The sequence below is a fragment of the Bombus pascuorum genome, chromosome 1 (assembly GCF_905332965.1).
Source record: "Bombus pascuorum chromosome 1, iyBomPasc1.1, whole genome shotgun sequence".
NCBI lineage: Eukaryota > Metazoa > Arthropoda > Insecta > Hymenoptera > Apidae > Bombus > Bombus pascuorum.
Genome location: NC_083488.1, coordinates 9,539,051 through 9,564,606, shown reverse-complemented (window position 1 = coordinate 9,564,606; position 25,556 = coordinate 9,539,051). Strand labels below are relative to the sequence as shown.

Here is a 25,556-nt window from a genome sequence, read left to right as displayed (position 1 = left end):
ACAATTTTTCGATCCGATCCGGTGTAGGAATGCACCGTCTTCCGCTGCGGGACTGCGTGGCTGCCAAGGACGACAACAACATAAACGCACTGGACTCGTCCATCGAGTTTAGAGAAAAAGATCTGCCGGTGCAAGTCGAGCCAACGAACACTACTCCTGGACACTCGGAACGATCCCCGAACACGTGCCCAACGAGTTTGCCACGATCGACCAGTCTCTCCGCGATTAAGTTCTTTCGCGACGCGAGAAACTTTGTTTCCTGGCTAATCTTTTATACGAAAACGCGCGATTTTGTTAGGTATTTTCGCTCATACATACGTACGTTTCACTAAAAATCGATGCGTATGTGTAAAAGTCCTCTAAATTTTGGATTCAATGTAGCAATTTATATGAAACGTTTCGCCAAACTTTAAACGAACGATGAACAGATGCCATTCATTAAATACGTATTTTCCCATTGTCGATAATTATGAATCAGGTTGAAGAAGAAAATTGCTAAATGTCACGTATAATTATCGCAAAGAGGATACGCAAAGAAATATTAAGATTTTTTTTATCGACGAGCGTGAATAATCAGAATATTTAAGTTTCTTTATACGAACTTAAAGAACTTGCAAGAAATAAGATGAAAGTTACCGAAGACATAGCATTTGGGGAAAATTAAAGACATCCTCTACTCGACCCGGATGATGTTTTAATATACAAAATTATTTTAAATGAACCTATAAATGAAGAAAAAACTTCAATCCAAGAGTTCTTCAGTTCGAGGACTGATAATGAAAATCGAATAACGTAACTGTGTTAGTCTTTGGGAAAGCGCATCGAATCACGTGGATATTACTTTTCATTAAATAAACGTACGATGTTTCGAAGAAATTACGTGCAGTTTACGTAAATCTATTTCATTTGAAATTTCATATGCACCAACAATAATTCTCTTGCAATTAGTAATATTAGTAGTACCTTACGTTCTTTAGCCTTTGTGTATTATAAAAGGAATTGAAAAACAAATTCCACACGATGTGCAATCTTTCTTGTCGACGAAGTTTCGCTATGAAATCTGATAGAAAAGTAAGAGAACTTTCTGTGAGCTGAGGGATTTCTTACCTCCGCAAATAACGTCTGCGAGATTCGTCTGCACAGCTTGATGCGTCACGTCGCCGTCCCTCAGGGTTAGCATCTCACCGTGTACGAGCGCCATAGCTTCGTCGTTGGACATGAGCATGCTACCCTGACCTCTCGATCCGCTCACCTCTCTGGAACATCTCCTAGAGTTGCTGGAATCGCGCCTCAGCCTCCTGGTCTCGGGTGTAACGACAAAGTAGCCTTGTGACGTGTGATAAATTTTTCGTTCTTGCATGAGTTTCGCGAGGGCGTCGTAAACTAATTCGCGGCTCGGTCTCTGCATCGCCGGAAATGCGTTCCTAAGGGCGGACCTGAGCGTGTCGAGTGTGGCAGCTTGCCTCTGAGAAGTCAACTCCAAAATGGCCCAACAAAGAGCTTCCGGTAGAGGTGTGAATTGTCCTTGGGCCACTGGGGCAACCAGGCAATCGTCGATGTCGCCTGCACAGGAAGGAAAATGCCAATTATACGTCAGGTCGTTGCGCATGATGTGGAATGAATTTTATCCGTGATTCTGGTTATTTTGAAATTGATTTAATCGTCGATTATTTCTCTTTCCTTTATTAAAAAATAATTATACTTTGTTACGGTATTTCGGCTAATAGTTAACTATGGAAGCGTGGTTTATTTTTGAAAATGTTAATTCTCTGTCCTTGACATTTAAATATTTTTAAACTTTAAGTACTTCCACGGTACTTGCAAATTTATGTTTATAAATATATACTGTCGCACACTTTTGCATTCCCCCAGTTTAACAGTTGTCGTCTACTAAGATCAGGGTTGATTACAAGGCGAAACAAGCGGCGGATGTAGAGCTTCGTGGAAGTACGAACGATAAGATCAGACGTCAGGAGATGTGGCTATCGGATTTTTAAAGTTCTCGCGTTCATTAAAATTCTCCATGTATATTCGCTGGACAGAATGAAATCGTAACAGCCAGGTTGCCTGCTAAGAACTAGCAACATTCAGGTAACTGCCTTTCTAGTTTCAACCGGGACGGTTCGAGTTTCCATGCGCGTACCAACTACAAACAAAGTGTTTCATTAAGAAACGTATATAACTTTCTGCTCGTTCAACGTGATATTTAAACGTTTCTATGCTTTTAAGTTTCCTATAAATTCGCAAAAATCCACAGTCTCGATATTACGTATAGTACGCTTCGATTTCAAATATCTTTCGATTCTGTTCCCGATATTGTTCGGAGATCGACGAAATTCAGCTAGCTCTTCGCGCCAGATTATTCCATATAATCCCAAGATAATTCTACCACTGAATTCACGTATTCATGGGACGAAGGTTTAACAAGGCGAAACATATCGAATTTCATTTCCAGCAGACAGGGGTGGTTGTATTAAGTTCGTGACAAGTACATCGCGGCAGATCTGCGGGTGCATTCGCATGCGACCGACGTGCGCCTATAAATCCACTTACGGAATATTCTCGTGAATTTGTCGTGCATAGCATGGCGCGATGAGCGCGTAGCTATGCTTTCGTGAAAGCGGAAAATTTAAACGACCGCGCGGATAGATGGTAAATCGTAGTTTATCGGTATCGATTCGGTCATTCGTACAGTAACACAGGTAAACGTAGATTTATCGGTTGTATTATTAATATACGTTTATTGAATGCTTAACGACATAATATAACGTTCCGTGACTGGTCATGCGAATGTATCTCAACCTTTCGATACGCGGAGAAAAAGAGAAAGAGAACAATTTTCGTTAAATCGCTGTCATAACCGGGCGAGCAGATACCGATAATACCACGGTACACTTTCCCATTCGTGATAAACGTCTTTTCCACCTATTTATAATATCGTCGACAGTGCAACGTCTGTAATTTCTAAATTAGGTACGAAACAACAGAAACGTTGTATACACGCGTATCTCGGTTCGTAGTCTCGATTTTCGTGAAACGCCACACCGAACAGATGCATTCCCACGTGCAAGATCGCAGAGAGTCTGAACTAAAACGGTCAATTTCTAGGAGCGGAGAAAACTAGTATGCCAGAACAAATCTGCTCCGGGCTAACAATACTTAATTAGCGTTTTAAACGTCAGTCAAACGGCGTACCATAAACGCGATACACAGGAAAGGTAATTAAGGCTAAATGGAAACTGAAAATTTTCGACGCCGTAAGGAGATTGAGAGAAAAAGAGAGAGACGTTCGTGGCGAAATTGAAGCCTTTGTTCTTCCGGTCACGTTTTAAGGTGACTTTCAAGCCCCTGAGGGCCTCCTGTTCTCATACATTTTGGTCCACGCCCACGAAAAGACTATGGATTATTCTAAGCTCGCGACTCTGAAGGACTCCGAAATTCCAGTGGTATCCGCATGCTCGTGCCAAGAATATTCAATGCTGTCAAGAGCGCAACGTGTAGGAAACAGCTTGTCATCAGAGACGTTGTGTTGCAATGTATGAGTAACCGTATCACCTTTGCACCATGTGAATTTTTTCCGAACACGTAGGGAGATTGTCACATTTAATCCTCCTATTCTTTTTTTCCCTACTGTACGCTGATTGTTGACATACAATGTCTAATTTAACAGTTCAGATTGCGTTAGCCATCGACAGACTACGGATTTTTATGCAAACATTTGTATATTTTTATGATCGCAACAGTAGAATTAGACTTAGTTTTTATTCAAACAGAATAAAAGCTCTTACACTTTTAAGTAAATAAGACTTCTTTTTATTCATCAAAAACTATAACGAGTACTCTATTTTGGATGTTTGGTGTATTTAAATCGTAGACTAGACATCAAGTAGAGTCGATGATGTTATGAGGTAATTCAAGGAAACGAGCTAGGTAAATCAATACGATGGGGTCTAAAAGTTAAATTTCAGCTAAATTGTTCATAATAGTTTGAAATATTGCACTTAGCTCCGTTGTTACCTGGAAGCTAGATAATTTATGAGATAGAGTCAGGTAGACATCCGAGGATAATGGATAGACGATTAAAAGTTGCGAATCATACATGAGAGATATGCTTCGATAGGCGTGCAATGTTCCTAGTCATTCAGACATATATCTTTAAATTAATACGTGGAAAGTTCTTCTGTCAGCGTGTTCAATTTTGTCCCACGATTATACTTTATTGGAATATTGTACAATTCAAAAATATCTAGTTCAGCGATATATTGTAGCTGCTCGCTTGTTACGTCGGTAGACCGACGAACGAAACAGATGGTACGCGAATTCGCCTGTTTGAAAGTTAACCCTCATTTCTGATTTGTATACACCGCACGATGGACCCTGTGACACAATAAAACCGAGTTGAATACTTTTATTCGTTCGCCGTCACTTTGGACCACCATGGGTCTTCGTAATGCATTTTAATATACATATTTCCCTCATCGCCGCGTGACATATGCCAATTTCGAAGGGTAGCTCGGCCTTCCGTACACGATATTGCGCTGACCCTTTACAGATATCGATCGTCCGCTTCCACATTGAAAAATATTCGATGAACGTTGCACGAAGCAATTTCGCGAGTATCAGCCTTTAAGAAGAAAAATTTAATTTTTATTCTATACCCACACACGCCCTCTTAACGACGGTACCTCTGATGTTTATTTCTCTTAAGTATTCTTTTTTATACTTCAACAATAACCTGATGACATTTTAAATAAAATATAGTAAAACATTTATCCTTTAGCAATTACCTTGCTAATAATTAAAACGTTATGGAAAATAATAATTTTAGCCAATTCGTTGAGTGAAAATACTCTGAATGGCTTTTTCAATGTCCAACAAGCAATTGTATAGTTATTCCAAGCTCCTACGTACCATCTAAGATAATAAAATCATTCTGTACATAAATGATCCGTATCCAATGTTTATCGCGTGAAATCGCGTGGCATGTAATTTTCCCAAAGTTGTATCTTTCGTATTTTTGAATTCCACTAAATCCTGGGCGTACAATGAATCTACCCTCTGGAACAGGTCGCGATCACGGATCACTGCCATTTCCGTGCACCGCTCGATGACGCTTGCTGTTCTAGTCCCCTAGTTGCTTTTGAGTCCCTGTTTGCGGACAGGTAGGAAGAAACAGAGCTGTAATTACGTGTTCAACTACGCCAGAAAGCGTCTGTTCTCTGGTACGCTCTTGTTAAAGGGTTGTCGTAAATAGGCCGGACAATCTTCGTATAGAAATTACCGGCGAGATCTCGTTGTACTTCATACGCTACCGCGAGTTTTCTCGTTTGTTCCTTGGCGAGTATCGCCAGCTGTCCGTCCTCCTTGGATATTATCGCGAGAAACCAGTTTGCATTGGAGAGTTGTCTTTCCGACGATTGTAATGTATCGGGTAATATCAGATTTTCAATTTCTACCGGCATCCGTGTCGAACGCGAGATAAAACCGAGAACTGATCATTGGAATACGCCATCGAGAAATCACTGTTGCGTATGGCGCTAGAGAAGTCCGATCGACGATGATTGCGATTCTTTCGCGACTTTCTCATGGAATATTCATCGCGTGGTTATTTCAATGGAAAAGTTGGAAACGGTCGTCGCACGAGGTCCAGTTGCCCACTTGCCTGGAATTTCTCCACGGCCCACAAGGAGGGAGTTGCACGCACGTAATTATGCAAGGAGGTAGCCCACCCACGCGTTCCTTTTAAGGAACGAGCCGCCGACGACGACGAGTCGAGAACGGATGGGGGGAGTTGAGAACGGTTTACAGACAGGTGCGAGACCTTTACAGGTTCGAAACTCGTTCGATTTTCGTGGTTCTTTCGTAGAAACGACAGCTTACTACCCAACCGTTAACGCCCTCGCCAAAAGACATTAGAACAGCGTATAGAATAAGTGGGCTTCGGTTACATTGACGTTATTTATCGTCTCTCGTGTTACCAGACACGAACGAATTGAATTGGAATTGAACGAATAAAATCATTCGTATACGCGATCTTTCTAGAAATTTCGAGAGAGAGGGAGAGAAAGAGAGAGAGAGAGAGAGTGTCGGTGATAATGTAATTTCGTACGCCTCGCTCGTAGCGTTAGCATAATTCAATTTACCGATAACAATGTAGTTTCTGGCGAGATGAAAAATCGTTGAGACATTTTCCATGGTATATGGTTCGATGGAATCGCAACGATAAGCTCTGCAAATGTTTTATTCGCTGATATCAGCGCCGAAGAAAGTTATAAAGTCTGTGGTGTAAAGTACGGATAGCAAATTTTATTTCAATTTTTTCATTCTGAATGGCCGAGGTGGACGCGTATGAGGTCCCCCACGCGAGTCTCCGGGGCTTGAAATTTATTCGTGACCGTTGACTGTTTCGCATGTGGAAGCATGTATACACAAGGTGTATGGGCAGTAAATGGCCCAACTAAGACGGCATAATGTCTGCGTGGGAGAGGCCAGTTTCGATCTCGTTTACGAGATCTTATCCGACGCGAGAGCACGGTCGGAAAAAGTGGCAGGATAATACCCCGCGTCGTTACACCCGTAAGCTGCCAACAACGGGGATCACGAAGAAACCGAGAAACGTTTCGGTTGCACAATTTTCGTGGGGCTGTCGACGAGGACGGAACGAGGGGCGCAGACAAGCAAGAGTCAGGGAGAGGCCAGTTGGATCGTGGAACTCGATACGTCAGTTTCTGGGGCGTGGAACATCGTGTTCCTCGTGAGAATCTTGTCCCGGGCGCGTTTTGAATGCTTTCCACTACATACATATCGGACTAGGTACCTAATGCAGGCAGGTAGCTTCGTGCTTCTCGCCTCTGTGTCTGCGTTAGGATTACACACAGGCTACGGTCAAGAATGAGAAAAGACGAGAGCAAGAGACACGGGAACCGTGGAAAAGCGGTACGTTTCGTTTGTGATGCAACAAAAACTGTCTTGGAAGATATACGTTTAACTTAACTAGAGGAGATCACGAGCGATCTTTTCTTTTCTTTCAAAAGGATCGCCGTTAACTTCTCGTCTTACATTATCGAGTCATAAGAATCGTCTTCGAATTGAACCTTTATTTTAGTTTTACATTTCGTTTCCAATTATGAATTAAAACTGTTTGCAACTAGGTTACATGTAGCGTTCTGTATTAGCTACGGTATCGTAAAAGCGAAGCTTATCAAATCATAAGACAAGAGATTAAGTAAGATGCAAATAGGACAGTTGAAAATCGTTTGGAAGTACGTTTCTTCGATGTATTGTAATATTGGGTCGTCGGAAAAATTTCTTTCGTTTTATAAGGAAATAGTGGATGCACAACATTTTCCGTTTTATATTATTTTATCGAATTACGTATTATCCATTTTGTTCTATCAAGATAAAGATTACAATGTTCGACAGATTAGGTTTCATGTTTGTATAAAGATGCGTCGTTGTAGAAGACGTGTCTGTAAAAGACACTTTTCGGACAACCTAATACAAGCATCTCACGCTAAGACGGGTAATCTTTGTATGTGAATGGCATGGCATGGTTTAATCGAACGCTTTTGATGCTTACACTATTCAAGTAAAGAGGCAGTAACTGCAAAAACGTGTAAAACGAATTTTTTGTAGCTTTGAATAATTGTGAGCATTTTACGCCTTAACTTGCAATAAAACATAACATTCTCCTGGAGAAATCACCTAGCTATCGCTTTTAGACAAAACGTAGTAAATGCAAATGAGACAAGCGGTAACAATACTCTAAAGTATTAACGTTTAAAATGTTAATGATGGAAGCTGTAAAATTCTACGTCAATATTGAAATTGCCTCTTTAATAAATACTATCCTTTTTCATAAAAAATCCTACCTTCGTGCAAAACTTCTATCATCGAGTTTCGATACGTTTGCACACGCAACAATCCAGGATCTCATGATTTTCCAGAAATTATCGGCATCTGCCTATGTAACGTATTATAAAATACAGTTTACCATTTTGTCGTAACGATAAAGTTGAATCTTCGAGGCGGCCTTTCGGTAAATATGGATGAACACCTGCCAACCAGGCGAGTTCCGCGAGCCGCTATTATTACCAGCTTCCCTTGTACCTTTCTATCATTCCGCGAGGCCTTTATTATAATATCCAAACGGCCCACGTAGATAGCGCACGAAGTAAGAGGCAGACTTGGTATTCGGTCGATTCGCCCACGCGAATATCGTTGAGGTATCATGTAGGCAGAAAAGAGACACCCCGGAGGGGTGCAAGAAGGATGCTAGACGCGAACGAGCGCGCATTTCGAACTTCGAGACACACGGTCGGATCACTTCCGGTGTACTGGTACACGGTGCAGAACACGATGCATATATCCTTATCGCCGTGATCCATCGTGTCGGTTGGCCGACCTCCGCCGCTTTATGGGTCTGCCCATGGGAAATGGCAAAGACCACTTGCAAGGAATCACCTCGTAACAAGACGACCTTTGAGTCCTCCGCCTATCCTCTACCAGCCGGCGACGCTGTTCTATGCAAATCTATAGATTGCTATTCGCCCCCCTTCTCTATCCACCTGGAGACCTGCTTTCTTTCTCCTTCTTTCTTTTATCTATTTTTTTTTTCTCTTTGATGTCCGTCGTGATTTGCCTTTCGAATTTCGACTCTTTTTGATTCAAATCCGGAGAACGGTATTCGTTACCTGTTCTCTTCGCTTTGGCGAGCAGTTTTCTTTCATTCATTTTTTATTTATAAATTCTTCGTCATCTGCCTTCCGAATTTGGGCTCTCATTGATCCAGACCCATACGATTCTATTCGTTCCCTTCTCTGTTTCCCTTTTGTCGATCATCTATCTTTCTTTCATTTGCATTTTTAATTTTTGCAATCCTGTCTTGTAATCTGCTTTTCAAATTTCACTGGAAACACGGAGGATGCTATTGGTTCCGTTTTTCCTTTCTTTTCCCATCTATCTTCCTTTGTCTAATTTTTCCTCTCCGATACACGTCGTGATGTATTTTCTAAATTTCGATTTTCTTAATTTCGTCATTGACCTGTGTGTGTCGTCTCTATTGGACGTTTTACCATATACGGAGAGAGACTCGTAAGCAAATTGATGTTCTTGGCGAGGAACGCATCGAATGTCGCGTTCTCCCCGGTTACGGCTGCGTAGTAATGAGTTTTACCACCGAGGTTGATAGATTATATTAGACGCGTATGTGCGTGGTCGGCAGTCTGCTGTATTCATTAGGAAAACGCTTTACCTTTCACTTCTTAGTCGCGAGCAAATAGTGTCTTTATGGTGTACGGTAGTCTGACCAGGGAATAGTTCCGTGTTTAGAGTACCTATAACAAGCGCAATTAGCCATAAACTTGATCAAAGATATCGCGACGATGGTAAACCTTTGCCTTTCGTGTCCCTAATTTAACATTTAACCATTTCTATCCTAATACCTCGCGATGAGCATTTTCCAAATTACCATGAAAGTGAAAATTATTGTCTGATAAACTTTATCTTACCAATTATGGATACCGGTAAAATACGATCTTTTGAAATGGAGTGAGATCAGAGAAAGTAAAGAGAGACGAAGAATTAACGTTGGATTCAAATCTGTATTCCTTCTCAAAAGGAATCTTTATATTTCTCTTGGGAAAGGTGTGGTTGCTGGCACTTTGGTCAGATGCTGGCCAGGTTGTTCGTTCATTGCTATCGGATTTATGTATTACTGTCGGCAATCGATACACTACCGAGTTAACAGCCGACCGTTTTGTTATCCAAGCAGCGGAATGCAAATATATTGCGTAACGTTAAGGCACAAGTCAATCGTCGATAGAAGCACGTGTTTGTCCGGCTCGTGTAATAAACGTGTTGTATGATACGGTTGCTCGATTTAATCGTTTGGTATCGTATCGAGCCGGAAACAGCGATAGCTTATTGAAAATTATGCGAAGGAAGCCAGCTGCTGGAGTAGCGTTAGAAAATGTACAATGGCTGGCAAAAGTATTCGTACATTTATCACATAAAGCCATTACCATTTACTGTTGATATTATATATATATATATATATATATATATATATCGCATAATTTTATATATATATATATATATATATATAACATTTCTGATATACAGTTTCAGAATCATTAAAAATCTTGCCAATATGATCTTGATAGTTGGGTGTTATTGCAGCACTAATGAAACTTCAGAATGTTTAACGTACGTACGTAACATATTCATAAAAATTGTTAGCAAATGCACGAATACTTTCGTGATCGATTATGCATATTCCAACGAAAAGCTTTGCGGACACGTAATAGGACTATCGAAGTCTTGTAATAAAAATCGCGATGTTTTACGGTGATTTCCTCGTGGCTTTTAAAATTCGTCCGCCACCAGAGGTGCGTATACACACAAGTAGTCTCGTGTAAATAGATATTGATTCAAGAACAATGGCTCGTTCATCGTAGCCGGTTCTGCAAAGATGATTGGCACTTTTCATGAAGTTGGTCGAGTCTATGCGTCTTCGTGCCCGCACCGTGTTTCGCCTCTTCCTCCATGGACAGTCACGAAAGATGATATCTCGAGCGAAACATATCGAGGTACCCACGACCTTTGAAGAATAAAATCGCGCGATGGAAGAGGCCGCGAGACAAAAAGGCCTGTCGTTGTAAATTTCATGCAAATCTTGGCTTTCCGTGAATTCGTCAGCTTTCACCGTGAGGCTGAGTCGCAACACAGGACACAATGGGGATACACGCAGCTTGCCCTGCGGGCTTTTATGAAATCCTATACCCAATGTCCGTACGTATTTCCTGTTATTTATTCACCACTACGTGCCTCTTATGTAGTAAATAGTTCATCAAATCGTGCCACGAGATTATAATCACCACTTCGTCACCGATACCGTTAGTTAATCATTTTTCTACGCTTCTTGGATCAATTGCAAAACCATTTGGCTCAAATTCCTTGTTAACGGTACAGCAAAACCTTGCGTATTATATTATACAATTTAAAAGATAAGAGTATATTCCTTAAAGGAAACTCTCGCAATTTCTATTCAATAAATTTTAATCGTTGAAACGTCGAATATATCTTCCATCAAGGGTCGTATGAATTACAACAGGCTCATGTGAGTACAGTGACATTCCAATTAGCGTAAAGTAGAGTTATTTGAGATAATAGGATGTCTGAGTCAAGCTATCAGTTATTTGCGATTTGTAATTCGCCAATTTAAGAATAATTTTGAAACGATCTACGTCTGACGATAACACGCTATCTTATTACTTGTTAATCATTTTTTACAAAGACATAAATTTTCTTCTACTCGTGAAAATCTAACCATCTCAACCCATACCTTTCATGTCACACGAATAGAGGGATATTTAAACTATTCGAAACAGTCTACATATTCGCGTAACCAGGGCTCAGCCTCGAATGCTGCACGTGCTGATGGAACATTCGGAAGGAACTACTGACCGACATCGTTGGAACCCGATGCAAATGGGTTGCAGGCCAGTCTCGTAGGTAGGTAACCTTTGAGTAACGACAGTCACGAGGAGTGATGGGAGTCGTGATGGGAGTCGTGATCTTCCTCGAGAATTCTGCGATCGGATCCGGGTCGCGACAATGTGGTTGGCGCACGGCGAGGACGATCTTCGCGTTCCTAATGATCGTCGGTTAAGGCCTCGTAAAGTTCCACTCTGGTTCAGGCTTCAGACTATTCGTACGTGTGTAGCCTATCTCCAGGCGTCGACAAAGAGTTCTTCGCAGTTTAGATCGTTAGGCACGACGTCCTCTCTCTTTCGATATCAAACGGAGAAATTAGAATTTCACAGAGTGGCTGTTTCTTTTTTCGTTCGTTGAACTCGATCCATTGCCCGCATAAATCAGCTACGAGAGATTGAAAGTGTTTCGAAAGATCTTTCAGAGTGATGGCGGTAATTTGCCTATAGTCGAGAGCTAACGAGTTCTTATTTGTTAAAAGTTCTATCCAGTTTTTCTCCTAGTAATCGTTCCCGTTCTAATCTTTTCACACGGAAGAATAATGGGTTAGGTCGGGGAAAAAAGAGATCGATTTCTCGCCGATACACGCGGAGATCACGCATCGAGAAAGCTAACGCTGATATTTGCCCTTTCATACTATATCACGGTAATTTGGCCAAGCTGCCGAATATATGGTATTATCAATTTTCTAAGTTCCTAGTTATGAATTAAAAAGGTACACGAAAGATACTTCTTAGCTAAAAGAAATCAAAGCTCTCGAAAGATATATAATTTTCGTTAAGAAATAGTATATGTTCTTGGTTGAAAATTATAGAGTGAGTGCAACTCGAATAGGAAGGTAGAGAGCAGCCGTCATTTAATTAAAACGAATCTTTCAATGTTCGCGATTTTTCGTCGACCGGAACGAAGATACGAGAGAGGCCATGAGAATCGACTGCTAGCCTGGATTCCGCCGTCTGAGGTCGCGCCGCGTGTACCGGTACCATTAGCTCTTTCCGATAAGGGCGTAGCCGCCGGTTCCTATGTATATCTGATGTAGTTCGTTGCTGGAAATGGCGTCTTCGCCTGTTCGCCAAATACGTTTATTAACAGTGACGAGATACCTTCTTCGTTCGCTCGTGAATATTCAACACATTCTTCCAGCGAGTTTAATGGCCCAGAAAATATTCCAGACAGGAATTTCACCCGAAGAAGAGAGAACACCAAGTGAATCAGTTAACACACGTTACACATATATGTTGCTTAAAAATAAAAGTTCCCTTTTTTTGTCGTATATCAACGTTTCATAATTGACACTTTCGTCCGATTCCATTTTGCAACGTCTCTCCTTCTTATGACTTATCGATCGTTATTTAGATTTTTGATACGTTCTTGTAATATTTTTTTCTTTCTATAATTTTCTGTTTGATATTCTCGTATTACTTCCTTTTTAATCGCTGGATTGAATTGATGGTTTCGTATCTTCAAGCTTTTCTTTTTAATTACTGCCAGGGATACAGGGTTGATAGGTTATTTCTGATATATCTAATGCAGTCGTAAGATTGATCGAGAGTTTCATATCTACAAATAAGATCGTATAGAGGGAGTACTTCACTTGCTCCTGCGCTGTGTCTCGGCGGACTTTCTTTTCCAACTTTTTACGGTAAATGGCCAGGAACTAAATTCCTATCTGCAGACCATTTCCCGATATTTTCGATATTTGTAGTATAAAACAGAAGAAGGTATTTAATCTCCATGAAAGATGCTAAGCGATTACCCATTCTGAAAATGAAACGACGAGCGATGGTTAACCAATCTGGAATAACACCTGGTTGTCAGCAGTTCTATTGAGGTACCGTCATACTCGAATAAACAAATCTTTAACGATGTAAGTGCATACGTATGTATACATAGTAATACATTTCTTATTGATTCCTGATCTCGATTTGTACATGTAATGTTCATCAATCACTGCAAATGTTGCACCGTCTAGTGTCTCTAATATTACAACTATAATTAATAAATGAATTATATCAATTAATAATAAGTAATTAATAAATCAGTCAACGATGAAGATGCTCGAAGTACATTTCAATTATTATAATATCTTCATAGTCTTCATAGAAAAAAAAAGCAAAATACTGTGTTTGTGTTATCACGGAACTAATTATACGCAATCTCATTGATTCTTGTGACATATGGAGAAAATATCGGAATTTCAATTTCCCTTCGATGTATGCAGATATTGAAAAAAAAAAAGAAAATAAACAAGTTTAGTTTTTTTGTTGATCTATCGGTGGTTAACCAATCGCAATCGCTCATTTTCGATAATGGGAAGCCGACACCAAGGGATTCGGCCTCTCGTTTTACCTTCGAGATAAACACCAATAAATTCACTGGGTAACGCGATTCTAGCGATAATTATCCAGCTTTTTCGCCGCGATGAAACATCGAATCGTACCATACGGCACGATTCTCGAACGAGTTGCCCGTCATTAAGATGGTTTTATTACTTCGCCTGCTATTGTTTCTTAGGCAACCAGTTGTGCAATCTCGAAAGGATCGTTGCCGTTTTTAGCGCGTTACACTTCAACCGTGCGCGTCAGCTTTGAGTTATTGAATTCGGAATTATCCGGCGATTCGACATTTGCAACGTTTGCCGCGCGCCGTAGCTCTATCGACTCTGCAATTATTAATCGAACGATAGTTCGACTGTTTTCGTAAGTTTGCAAACAGCAAGCGATAGGATACGTGGCTCGACTATTGTATGATTTATAGAACGAGTTCGAGCTGTCTGGTAACAGGATGGGAACGTTACGATCGATTTCCGTATACCATTACGGGATAAGTTCGACACCAGTAAATAATATGTAAGTAAATTGAAATTCTTATCGTTATCGAGCGATTTTCTTCGATTTTCCATTGCTGGACCTGTTTCGTTGTATCCATATCAAGCGTCTTTTACGACGTGTCAAAGTGAAGAGAGACATCAGTGGCTGATGGAAAATCGCGATTTATCTATCTACAAAGTGGCTTGCTCCATAAAATGTGTATCGCGAAAATATATCGCGATTTTAACTTTGATTCTTCTCGGGACAACTGCGATATTTCTTATCGTCATTGTTTTCAATATATTCGTTTCGTAGAAGAAAGTTTGTGAAACGATAGTTGGCTGACAGAGAAATAACAGCATACAATGCACGATACTCGTGATAATTTATCAAATTCGGACAGGTAGGTCCTCGTGAGACATGGCGAATGATTTTCACTTTCCACGTCACAGATTATCGTTCGGTAGGGAAATGTTTCTTAAAGTATTTCCGTAAATTACGATGGAAAAGGTCAAACACGCTCCGTACATTATATAAGGTAAATTATGTGCATTCGGAGTTAGGGACGTTATACGTAGGCCCGGTATTTCCAGGCCAGACGCGCTGAATTTCTCATTTGCAATCGCGAGCCATAGTGTTTCCTGCGAACTTAGCGAAACATGTTCGCCGATAGTTGTTAAATTTATGCTCCGGTTATTGCCGTTAATGCATCAAGGATAGCACAAGTAACGACAGAATCGTGGGCGATATTAATAACCGGCTTCGTATTTCGTGTGTAAACGCATGCTGACGATATATCTTCGCCCGTGTAACCTGCGTTTTCTCAACTTTGTTACGAACACGTTAAATGGCGCCAGCGTGAATGATCGAATCGCGTAGACACACGCTTTAATTAGAAAATCGCTCCACGTTCTATACGTACGTTCGCACCACTGGCACGTGAAATATCAAGGAAATTTAAGAGCTTCTTGATTTCCATGTAGCGAGTATGGCACGCGAGAGGAGATCCAGCTCGTGTGTATGTTGCAATCGATTTACGCAATTTACTCGTATTAACGAGCATCGACAGGCCGTCGAACGGAACATTTCTCGTACACATTTAATGATATTTAAACGTCGCAACTTGCGAAGTTACGCTGAAATTATCGACCCGTGTTCGCGTCGCGACGACCATTAACTAGAAACTGATGGCGTCCCAAAGGACAACCAATTTTTTTTTCCTATTATATAGAATGCAATCGTCTGATCGCGGAAAGTGAAATCGACGTTGTCGGGGCAGGTTCAAGTTTCTGTCCGACGTTTGACGGGCCGCTCATACTCTTGTCGTGCAACGAGTCAACCACGCGATGATCGTTCGTGTCACCGTTATTACGCTAGAACAAGTAGAAAGCGTCGATTAAAAAAAAAAAAAAAAGAAGAAGGTTGTCCCGTTAGCTGTTTCAGAGGGTAATTTCGGGCCCGGCAGAATTTTTGCAAACTTTCTCTGTATCAAATATGTATTAGTTGTTTAATGGAATAACAATCGCGACGTGCCAGGTAAATGAAAATTGCACGAGATCGAACCACTGGATTATTACACCTTAACAAGCAATTCTAGCTGTGAATTGGTCTCACGTAGTAAATTGGACATTATAGAGTGGGCGATGATGCGCGTCATCAATCACATCGCGCACATTCGCGCGGCTTGTCATGCTTTCTTGACATTAGCCTACATACAGCATTAATGGGTCTTACTGGTCCGTGTGATGCCGAACGACCCGTTTTACCAACCTTTTGCCACGCCTCTCACCTCTACCGACAGGTTAGCGCACGCTCTGTGTAATTGTGCTTCTTGTCGTGGTCGCCACTTATAGAATTATCCACGTCGTGGCATTTCGTTTAGGTAGGGACGATAGGACCAATGTTATCGGTGTCAATACTCGGAATTGTTTACAGTTGTTTCCGTGGTTTCGTAAATCGGCAGACCAGTGATTATGTTTCGAAACAAGGCGCCAAGCCGCGTGTATCCGTGAAACTTTCCGTGACTTTATATTCTACTTTCGTATTTTGTCGAAACAACCTTTGTATCGACAGATTTACGTATTTTGCTGAATTCTAAAAAAATGCTGGTATCTCTCACGCTTGACACGAGTTCATTAGAATCACTAAAAACCATAAAATATCGACGTTTACCGTATATTCTCAGTGACACGTATACCGGTCGATTTTCAACCGCTTCGTTCTCAGAATTTCAGTTTCTTAAATCCAGTTCACGGGTTGCAAAAAATGGATTGGTGGTTCGTGTTAATTTATGACACGGCTGCGACATCTCGTGCGACGTTTTTACGAGGCACTTGCGAAAGATACTTTTGGATTTCTCGCGGGAATTTAGACCGGATTTGTTGGAAGCGCGAATTTTATGTGTGATTTCGCAATTACGAAACCGCACGAACGTGTGCTTCGCGTAACAACGTTAAAAATACTTTTTGTCGTGGCGCGTGGTATTCTTATTTTCTCCCTCCCCTCCCTCTCCCTCTCTCTTTCTCTATTTCTCTTTTGCTCGTCCCCTTCTTACTTTGAAACAAGCCACTCGATTTAAAGGACATCACACCGGTGAAAGCAAGACATGGAAATCCACTTGGAGCTGCCTTCTGTGCGCTACGAGTGCCGCCAAGAATACTTCTGTCCGATCTTCAGACATTCAAGGACGCAACTATGCAAACAGGTGTTCGCCACTGGTGCAAGGAAAGTTTATTCGCGACCTTGCGGAGTATCGCTTAAGTTTTCCTTGATTTGGAGTTCGATCGACGAAAGTTTCTATCGACGTTTTAACTTTCCAATTTTCTCTCTAATTTCGTATATCGGAACAACGAAAGATATTGTAGAAAGAATTTTGTCCAGATTCAAGTGTTCATTGTCGCGTCCAGATTAGGTGAAATTCTAATGCTACGTATACTCTACGGTCCATGGTCTTGCGTCATGAATGTGGTAAAAGTCAAAAAGAACGAATAGCTGGCAAAATTGCGCAAGCTTTTTCAGAATTTCTTCTCGCATTTTCACGTGGGTGTTATTCAACTGCTCGAAATACGAGTTTGAACTATGAGTTGGTAAGAGTAAATGGATTCCTAAGGAAAGTGAATATAGCAAAACGAGAAGATATCTCGAAACAGCATCGAGAGATTCTTCGAAGTAAGATTTCAGAGAGAAGATATGTTATGAGACTGTAGCATAAATTGCACTAGAAATAAGGAGAACGATTGTTTTATCTGCAATTGAGAGGCTTTCTGAAAAAGACGGGTACAAGGATCTATAGTAAACAAATAGGTATATATTTTAGTCAAATAGTTGGACCGTTGAACGATATTTTGTTTGATTTTCCGGATACGAAAAGAACAAAATTCTTTTAGAACCGTTATACAAATAATTTTAATCTTAAAAGATTAAAAATGCTTTAAAATTCTATGTTATATGGTCTTTCTTGATTTTGAATGTAACTTAAAATATTTTCTTAATTATCGATTGAAATACAGTCAATATTAAAAAAACTAGGATTGAAACGTCCAATGCAATTTACACGATTCATTGTATGCCCTCTTGGCCTCTTTTTCAGAAAGCTCATCATCAATAATACTGTTCTAGCGTCATTGCATTATACTTAATACACGTTAATATCGTAATGAACGAAGGATTTTATTACTTCGATCTGCAATTTGATTAAATTACGATAGATCGCGGTTTGATACGCGTAGTCGAAGCGATGAAAGCAACGTAACGCAATGCGAGGAGAAATTGTTAAATTATCGTATATCGGGGGCTACGAGAGAAATGCAGATATTTTATCGACAATATCGTACAGGCGTTTAAAATGATAAAATCCCACGAAGACGAGCAAAGATGTGGAAGATGCACGAAGCAGATTTGCCGGTGATCTATGAGCAGCCACGAATCGATGGCACGAAGACGAGTCGAAGGCAATTGTGAATTCGCGATTAAATCTTTATACGCGATCGGACATTGTTTCATGGCCTGGTGACAAGTAACTCTTGAGATGCCAACTGGAAAACTTATTGTACTCTTACGGAACAATGAAATACATTAGAGAAACGTAATATTGTTTTACAAGCGTGATTGACGGCCAAGATTAAAATGTTGCCCAAAAGTTTCCCTCGTATACGGGTGCTTTGTATAACTAAAAACGGTAGAACGTCTCACGAGTAATTAAAGTTATTTTGCGGATCGAGTAGTGGGAGAAATTTTCAGGTCAACTTCGTCGAGTAACGTAGTAAAAAATATATGATTCCATTTAAAGAAATAAACTTGAGAATTTCCCCTACTATTCGTCCTGAAAAAAGAGTAATTTCCACTATATAGTACCCCGCCTCGAAACAAACAACTTTTGTTAAAACATTTTCTTCATAACTATAACCTTTTGTCAGATATTCTATTGTTTCCAATTAAACAAAACACCCCGTATATATAGTATATGTATACGTTTCGATTGAAACATTCGCTTTGCTCAGATTTAATCCCGTTGGAATCCGCGTTTTCATCGGAAACTCCATTCTATGTAGACCAGGAGTAGTGCAACGTTTTGATTGTGGAGACCGAATCGGTGAAACGAGGTTCAATCAAATTTCCAACAGGCCAACGATGAATCGCGACACTCGATCCTGTTGGTTGGATTCACAATCCCAGTGACGGAGCAACTACAAAAGCGTTCCAAAAGGGACGCAATTAATCCGTCCAGTCACATGAAAACGCTATTCGATGCGAATCACGAGGATGAAAATTAAACGCGTTGCCGACAATTTTCGCGCTGGAATCGCGCCAAACTGATAGCCTACATTCGCGCGAATCGCGCACGTGTTTCGGCGTAAAATCACGCAAAAAGGATGCCACACCATTTCGAGCCATTTATATCGCCAACGTTCTCTTTCTCCCAATTTCTTTGTTGCTTCTTTTTCGCCAATAACGAGGCTAACTAACGTTTCAAGCGCGCGCGTGACGCGTCAAATTTAGAAACTCGTCGCACGACGATACGACGAAGATACGAATCGCGAATCCACGATCTAAATGGGAAGTACGCGAGTAACGCCTCGGGTGGTGCAGGTCAGTATCGGCAAACGAGAAGCCGGCCAGAAGTTATACTGGCAGGCTTATGAATAACAAATATCCATTGCGGCGCAAAGTCGTGCAGAATTCTGCTGCCTATGTGTATACAGGTTCGAGTATCCATGGGAACTGGATCGTTCCGGCTACGCGTCTTTCTCCTCGCGTACGTATACCTCCTCGAACGAGAAATATGTTTCCTGCTGGAACAGGCCACGGTACTTTAACGTGCCAACCCTTAATATCTGCCTCAGCGAAATTCCTTTGTGAACTGTACGTGCTCGCGGATTCTTTGTTCGTGTTTTTCGAATTCGACGATCCTTGGAAACATTCCATCTATCTATGTTCGATTTTAAGCAAAAACAACGGAATTTATTATTATATTTATACAAGTTACTTGTCTACGATCTGCCGACATAAAATTGTTTTTCTGTGTTGTTGCTATAAAAATGTTTCGCTTCTTGCTACGCATGACAGATTCGCTTGGCGTTCTAACGTGACGTTCATCTTTCAATTTTTGCAACTATCTACGTTAACCTACATTCCGAGACAGCATTTTGTTGAAAACATTTCGCTCGTTGAAGCTCATCGAATACAGTGTCCGTTCCGAAAAAAGTCTGTAAAAATAGCATGCTCGAATCGAACAGTTTTAACAGATGACCAAGGAGATCTCAGAAGTTGCGTCACGAGTAATTGGTTCGACTTGACTTGGGTGGAAAGCTGTGTTTTCGCCAGAGTATATAGGTGGGATTCGTATAACTCGTATTGTTCCTGTTCGTTCAGCAGTGCTCGCTCGATACGTGGACGTGATTGCCGACAATCAAGGCACCGTTAACGAGGGTACTGTTTTGGAAAATTTGTATGAATATCGGGTCGTACCTTTTGAAAGTGCACTTTCACTCTCTCCAATTACGAATCCACTGGAAACCTGAATCGGTGCATAGATCTTCCTACGCTTTTCATCTACTGTATTTCGTTTAAATACACAAACGTTTACGTTCTGTTAGTCCGCTATCCCGTATACTGGGTGTCGTTTCTGACGTAGAATGAAGTGGTTCGTTTCGTTTGCTCCGTTCGAAACATCGTTCGGCTTTCTACTATAATTCATGTTAAACTGGCAGCCGATTATGCCTTCGAAACATTTACAACATTTATCGAATGTTTGCATAAATTATAATTTTAAGTAGTCTTATAAAAATAATCGAACAGCAGCGTCGAACACGAACAAATATCATCGTGATATTTTTCGAGTTAATAGTAAATTTAGGAAATCTATAACTTCGTGATAAAGGTATCGATACAGAGGAAACACATTGTATGCATTGGCTTACGAAAGTATTTGATCACAGACACAATCCTTTTACGAATATTGCGTATTACTCGCGATGTATGAAATATTTTAGAATTTCATTAGTGGCTTGATGAGATGTATCGATAATGTTTAAAGTAAAGCAGAAAATATACACAGCGTGTCTCGCGATATTTCAAAAAGTTTTTTACAGGAGACATAATATGCTTATTCGAGAAAAGAAAAGAAATATATTAAATATTTCAAAGCCTAGGATTCGCATCTTAGATTAACGTCGATTTTGATCTTACGAACAGAAAATTTCGGACAGGTTTTCTAGAATTCATCTAAAACGCAGGAAATTCCCAGACACCCAGTACGGTGGTACGCGAAGTGTGCAAGGCCGTTTATGCACGACACTCTGTGAAGATTGCCGATTCTCGTTAAGATGCAGCGATAACAGTCAACGTGGTTCTCGAAAGTAAACGGACGTTGTTATACTCGTACGAGATAAACCAGCACTCTTTGCATCATGTTCCTCTAGACAAACGAGACCTTATCCTTCTCTTCTTATTAAGCGCGCTCCGGCGACGACGTGCCCAGATTTCTGTCCAGCCCGTTGCTATTTATTAGTCCAAAGCGGTAAAAGTAAAAGGCCCATTTATTACGAATCTGTTACGACTCGAACGATAAACAATCAGGTGAAAACTCAACGAGGAGGGAAATAATTGAGCGCGTGCTCTTCTCGCCATTCGACGATACTCTTCGTCTTTTCTCGATCGTTTTTCATCGTACATTTGGTCTCTGGCACGTCTGAAATAAAGGTCCGGTATCGTGGTTTCTCCTTCCGATCGTCGAAGAGTCATTCCTCCTTTTGTACCTTTTTTTCGGCGGTAAGAAACAAGTTTTTATCGCGACATCGCGCCGCAACACCATGGTTGGAAGAGCACGATAGATAATTCATTCGAACTGAGTTTTGTCCAATGCCACACGATATTTCACGAGAAGCAAGAGTTTCCCTTTCGCAGATAGAATGCTCCGATCTTCCATTTTCTTGCTGTCCGAACCGCCGCTCCTCTGCACTGTAATTTCCCAGCCGTTTTCTCCGCGCATCGAAGATCGGATCCGATCGATCTTAGATTCTCAAGATTCTCTCGAATCCGGATTTTCAAGCGTCGTGAATCGAGGTAGATTTCTTGCTCGGCGATTCTCCTATGCGCGTACCTTGATTCGTGGTAACTTTAAATCGCGTCCGAGGGGCGAGTTTCGCGACGTTCGAGGAACGCTGATTGCGATTTATATCGAACAAGAGATTGTATTTCATGTCATTTGATCCTGAACTCGGTTGATTAGGTGTCATCTTCGTCCTAGCCGAGCTATATTCGGATCTAGCGATAGAGTAGGCGAACGAATATACCTACGTGTATAGCATCTCCGATGTATTCCAACAGGGAAATAAATATCGGGGCTAACAAACAAATAAGTCGTTGTTCGTTCATAGCTCCTTTATGTATAGCGTTGTTTGAAAGAACAGGCCATGAACTATGAGTTTCATGCATTCTCGACACGCTTAAAGTATACAAAACTCGTCGTTTGTTCTCGTCGCTTTTTCAAAGTCGCCAGCATGGACAAAAAGGCAAATGAATAAATCGTATAAAAGATACGTTTGTTTCTGGAACGCGTCGTCCGCTGCGATAAAAGCATTAACCCCTCGTCGAGAATAATCGAATAAAACTACGGCCGCAACTGGCGTCATCGCTGGCGGACAAACAACGTGTGAAAGAATGCCAGGCTCCGGCAAGCGTGTTTAAAAGGGACGGTGGGAAGGAGTGCTGATTTACATTTGTTATTAATCCAAATTGCGGGGTGAGAAACTCGGCTGGTTCTTAAATTAGATTGTGGCAATAAAAGTTACCCTTCGTTGCGAGTCGCGTAACTTGAACGTGTATAAGCGGCGAGACTCGTTTCACGAGACGAGTCGCACGGCGCATATAAATCGTCGTCGAAGAAAACAAAATTTTAAATAAAGAACGCGCCGTTTTTCTATCTTCGCGATGGCTTCGGTTTTCTTGTCGAACCAAAGAAGCCTGACTATTACGTTTAATAAATTACGTGAGTCGTAACGCATTGGCTCGATGTACGAGCAATTAGATCGAACTAATTTGCTTGATATTATCAGAGTGAGAGAATAGAAAACTCGTTGGTCTATAACAGGTCCCTGGAATCTCTGTTATTGAAAGCATGCGGCAGTCGTTCAATTAATATCGATACAATTAGGGCGATACAATTAAAGTTCGCATTTTCTCACGTCGTCGAGCTGATTAGTCGCCAAACGTGGTTTTTACTCGATACTGACACCTTGACCCAAGCCGATCAATCGTAGCGGCGCAAGGTACTTATTAGACTATTAGACGATACTATACGCCTGTGGTGGGCGTGCCCTAAGGAGATCTGGGATTAATTTATTAGCCGACGCAATTATCCGTTGCTCGGCGCAGCCTCCTTGCAACTACAAATTGCACATACCTCTCAGCGTCCCGCATCAATGGTAAAATCGATGTTGATTTAAGGCAGGCGAATTCGTTACGCTGCAAAGACGAAATGTCTTGCTACTGGTCTTGAGTGATCGTTTAATTGCGACTTTATTACGCGGAACTATGCTAGGCTCGTCTTCAACTTCTGATCTCTCCATCGGGCGAGCGGTTGTTACGCTTATTGTTGTTGATGCAACGAAGATTGCGCGGAAACCGTAAAGTAAATTCAAGTTTCACCGTGGTAAATGATACGAATAACTGTCTTGTGATTATAATTACATACAGACGCGTTCATAGTTGTGGAGCTACTTTTTCAAGTAGTGTTAAGAGTCGACAGATTCGAAACGAACACATAGTGCATTAAAGATTTGTACGTGGAAACTGATCAAAAAGATCCTTTAATACATTATCTTTGCTTTTGATATAATTATACCTACAAAAAATATGATAGATGTTAAACGAAGAGTAAATGAAATTATTTCACGAAAATTACCGTTTATCCTATTTCTTTGTAACTGTAACCACGCTCCTACCAAACGAAGCGTACGTAGACAGTGTATATAACGTATATATGTAAGCGGAGACATCGATGCGCGGATAGAGCGCAAGATACGTCAGTAACGTTACAATCCATTATCGTAATGATCGCTAACGGCCATTATCGTAAAGACGATCCACGGTGGAAAGCTGATAGTAAGACGACAGTGGTGTACGCGTTTCCATCCCACCGTCATCAGTTCAATTGTCACTCTTAGGAGATGGTGAGAAAGCAGCTGCCACTCGACAGGAAGTTGTCACTCGAAAACGCCATGGGCCAGCCTGATGGGCCCATAAACATTTACACCGCGGCAAATAGATAGCTACTTGTGACTCTCTGTTATTTTATTCGTGTACCGCCGCTGCCGGCGGAAGAATCAAACAGAGGGGAACCGTGGGACCTGTTTCCACTCTCTATCTAGCTGCGTGGATACGAACGAGTCCGAAGTCTTATGGGTGAGCAACCGTTGCTTGTACTAATGGCAATTTACATGAACGTCCCACGGGGCTCCGCTCGAGAGTGGCAGAACAAATAAATACGCGGCTAGAAACGATTTGATACACGCTGATCGCGAGTGATCCACGGCCTGTAGTACGCATAACTTGTCGGCATTGTGAACGGTTCGTGTTCGAACGCACGTTCATGCAACGTTGACGTATGCGCGTCTAATGCGCTCGAGAATGTGCATCAAACACGGCCACGTTGCACGCAAAACGTTTTCCTACAGTTTATTTATTTGTTCAAGCTGTTTTCGAGATGTAATCGATTAATCGCTCCCCAGGCCTAACACTGGAACGCGATACACTTTCGTATCGGCTTTAAATTTTGAGAACACGTTGCTCGCGTGCAAAGTGTTTAACAGGTTTTATGTACGTTTATTGACGAGGAATTACGCCTTTATATGATCGTTGCGTGCGTTGGGAGTAAGTTGAGCCTTGCGTTTAGAAGAGTTACGTTGGTAGAGAACGTTAATCCTTGTGTAGGCAACGAAAATTTTCACAGTTTTTGAGCAATTGGATACTCGAGATATCTGACGTAGCCTATTTCATCGTATCTATACATATATTTCAGATATATCAGAAACATATAAATATGTTTGGAGCTTTAATGTGGAATATATAGCGAGGATTTTTTTAGATGATTAATACTAAAATATTTTTGGAAAATTATGACTTTAGTGTAAAATTTATTAACTAATCGTGAATGGTTGTAATAGAGAAAATCAGCTTTCTATGGCAGTAGGACGATCGTAGTCGATCATAGTCAGGTTGATACGTAATTACATACGCATAAGGGATAAGGGACTGTGATCTCAGCCGACATGTATCTCGGATTTCGCGTTAGACGCATCAGGAATTTCGACGAGATGATATTAGGGTTGAGATAAAGCGACTAGTACTTGCTCTATTGTTGAATGTAATTTAAAATTGTCGGAAGATGTGAAGCATATAAGAGAAAGTTTGTTTAGAGTCCAATTTAAAAAATGTCTATTTCATGCGTTTATAACAACGAATTGATACGATCTGAGGAGATAGTCTTCAACTTTACTTCTTCAAAGTGTTTCCTACTCTACTTCTTCGAGGTATTTTATACCTGGAAATTTTCGAAATATCCTTCTAAGCATTCGCGATGGTTAATTTCCCAAGATTTCTGGTTTCTCTGTATTTAAAATTCTTTCATCGAAATATAAAACCTACAGCAATTACCCTCACGAACATTCTCAATTGCACAAAGCTAAGATGTGCTTCGATTTCCAGAATCGATCAAACGATCGACATCCCCCAGACAATTTTCGATCGTATTTT

At 40.9% G+C, this 25,556-nt stretch overlaps 1 protein-coding gene across 2 annotated transcripts in view; it reads right to left on the bottom strand.

The window, feature by feature from the left end:
* Window positions 1-25,556, bottom strand: part of LOC132916806 (storkhead-box protein 2) — a 109,742-nt gene that overhangs the window by 5,387 nt on the left and 78,799 nt on the right. For both annotated transcript variants that reach the window (XM_060977149.1, XM_060977157.1), the window contains exon 4: window positions 1,108-1,563. In XM_060977149.1, the coding sequence (XP_060833132.1) occupies window positions 1,108-1,563 (456 nt within the window). The remainder of the gene's footprint in view (window positions 1-1,107; window positions 1,564-25,556) is intronic.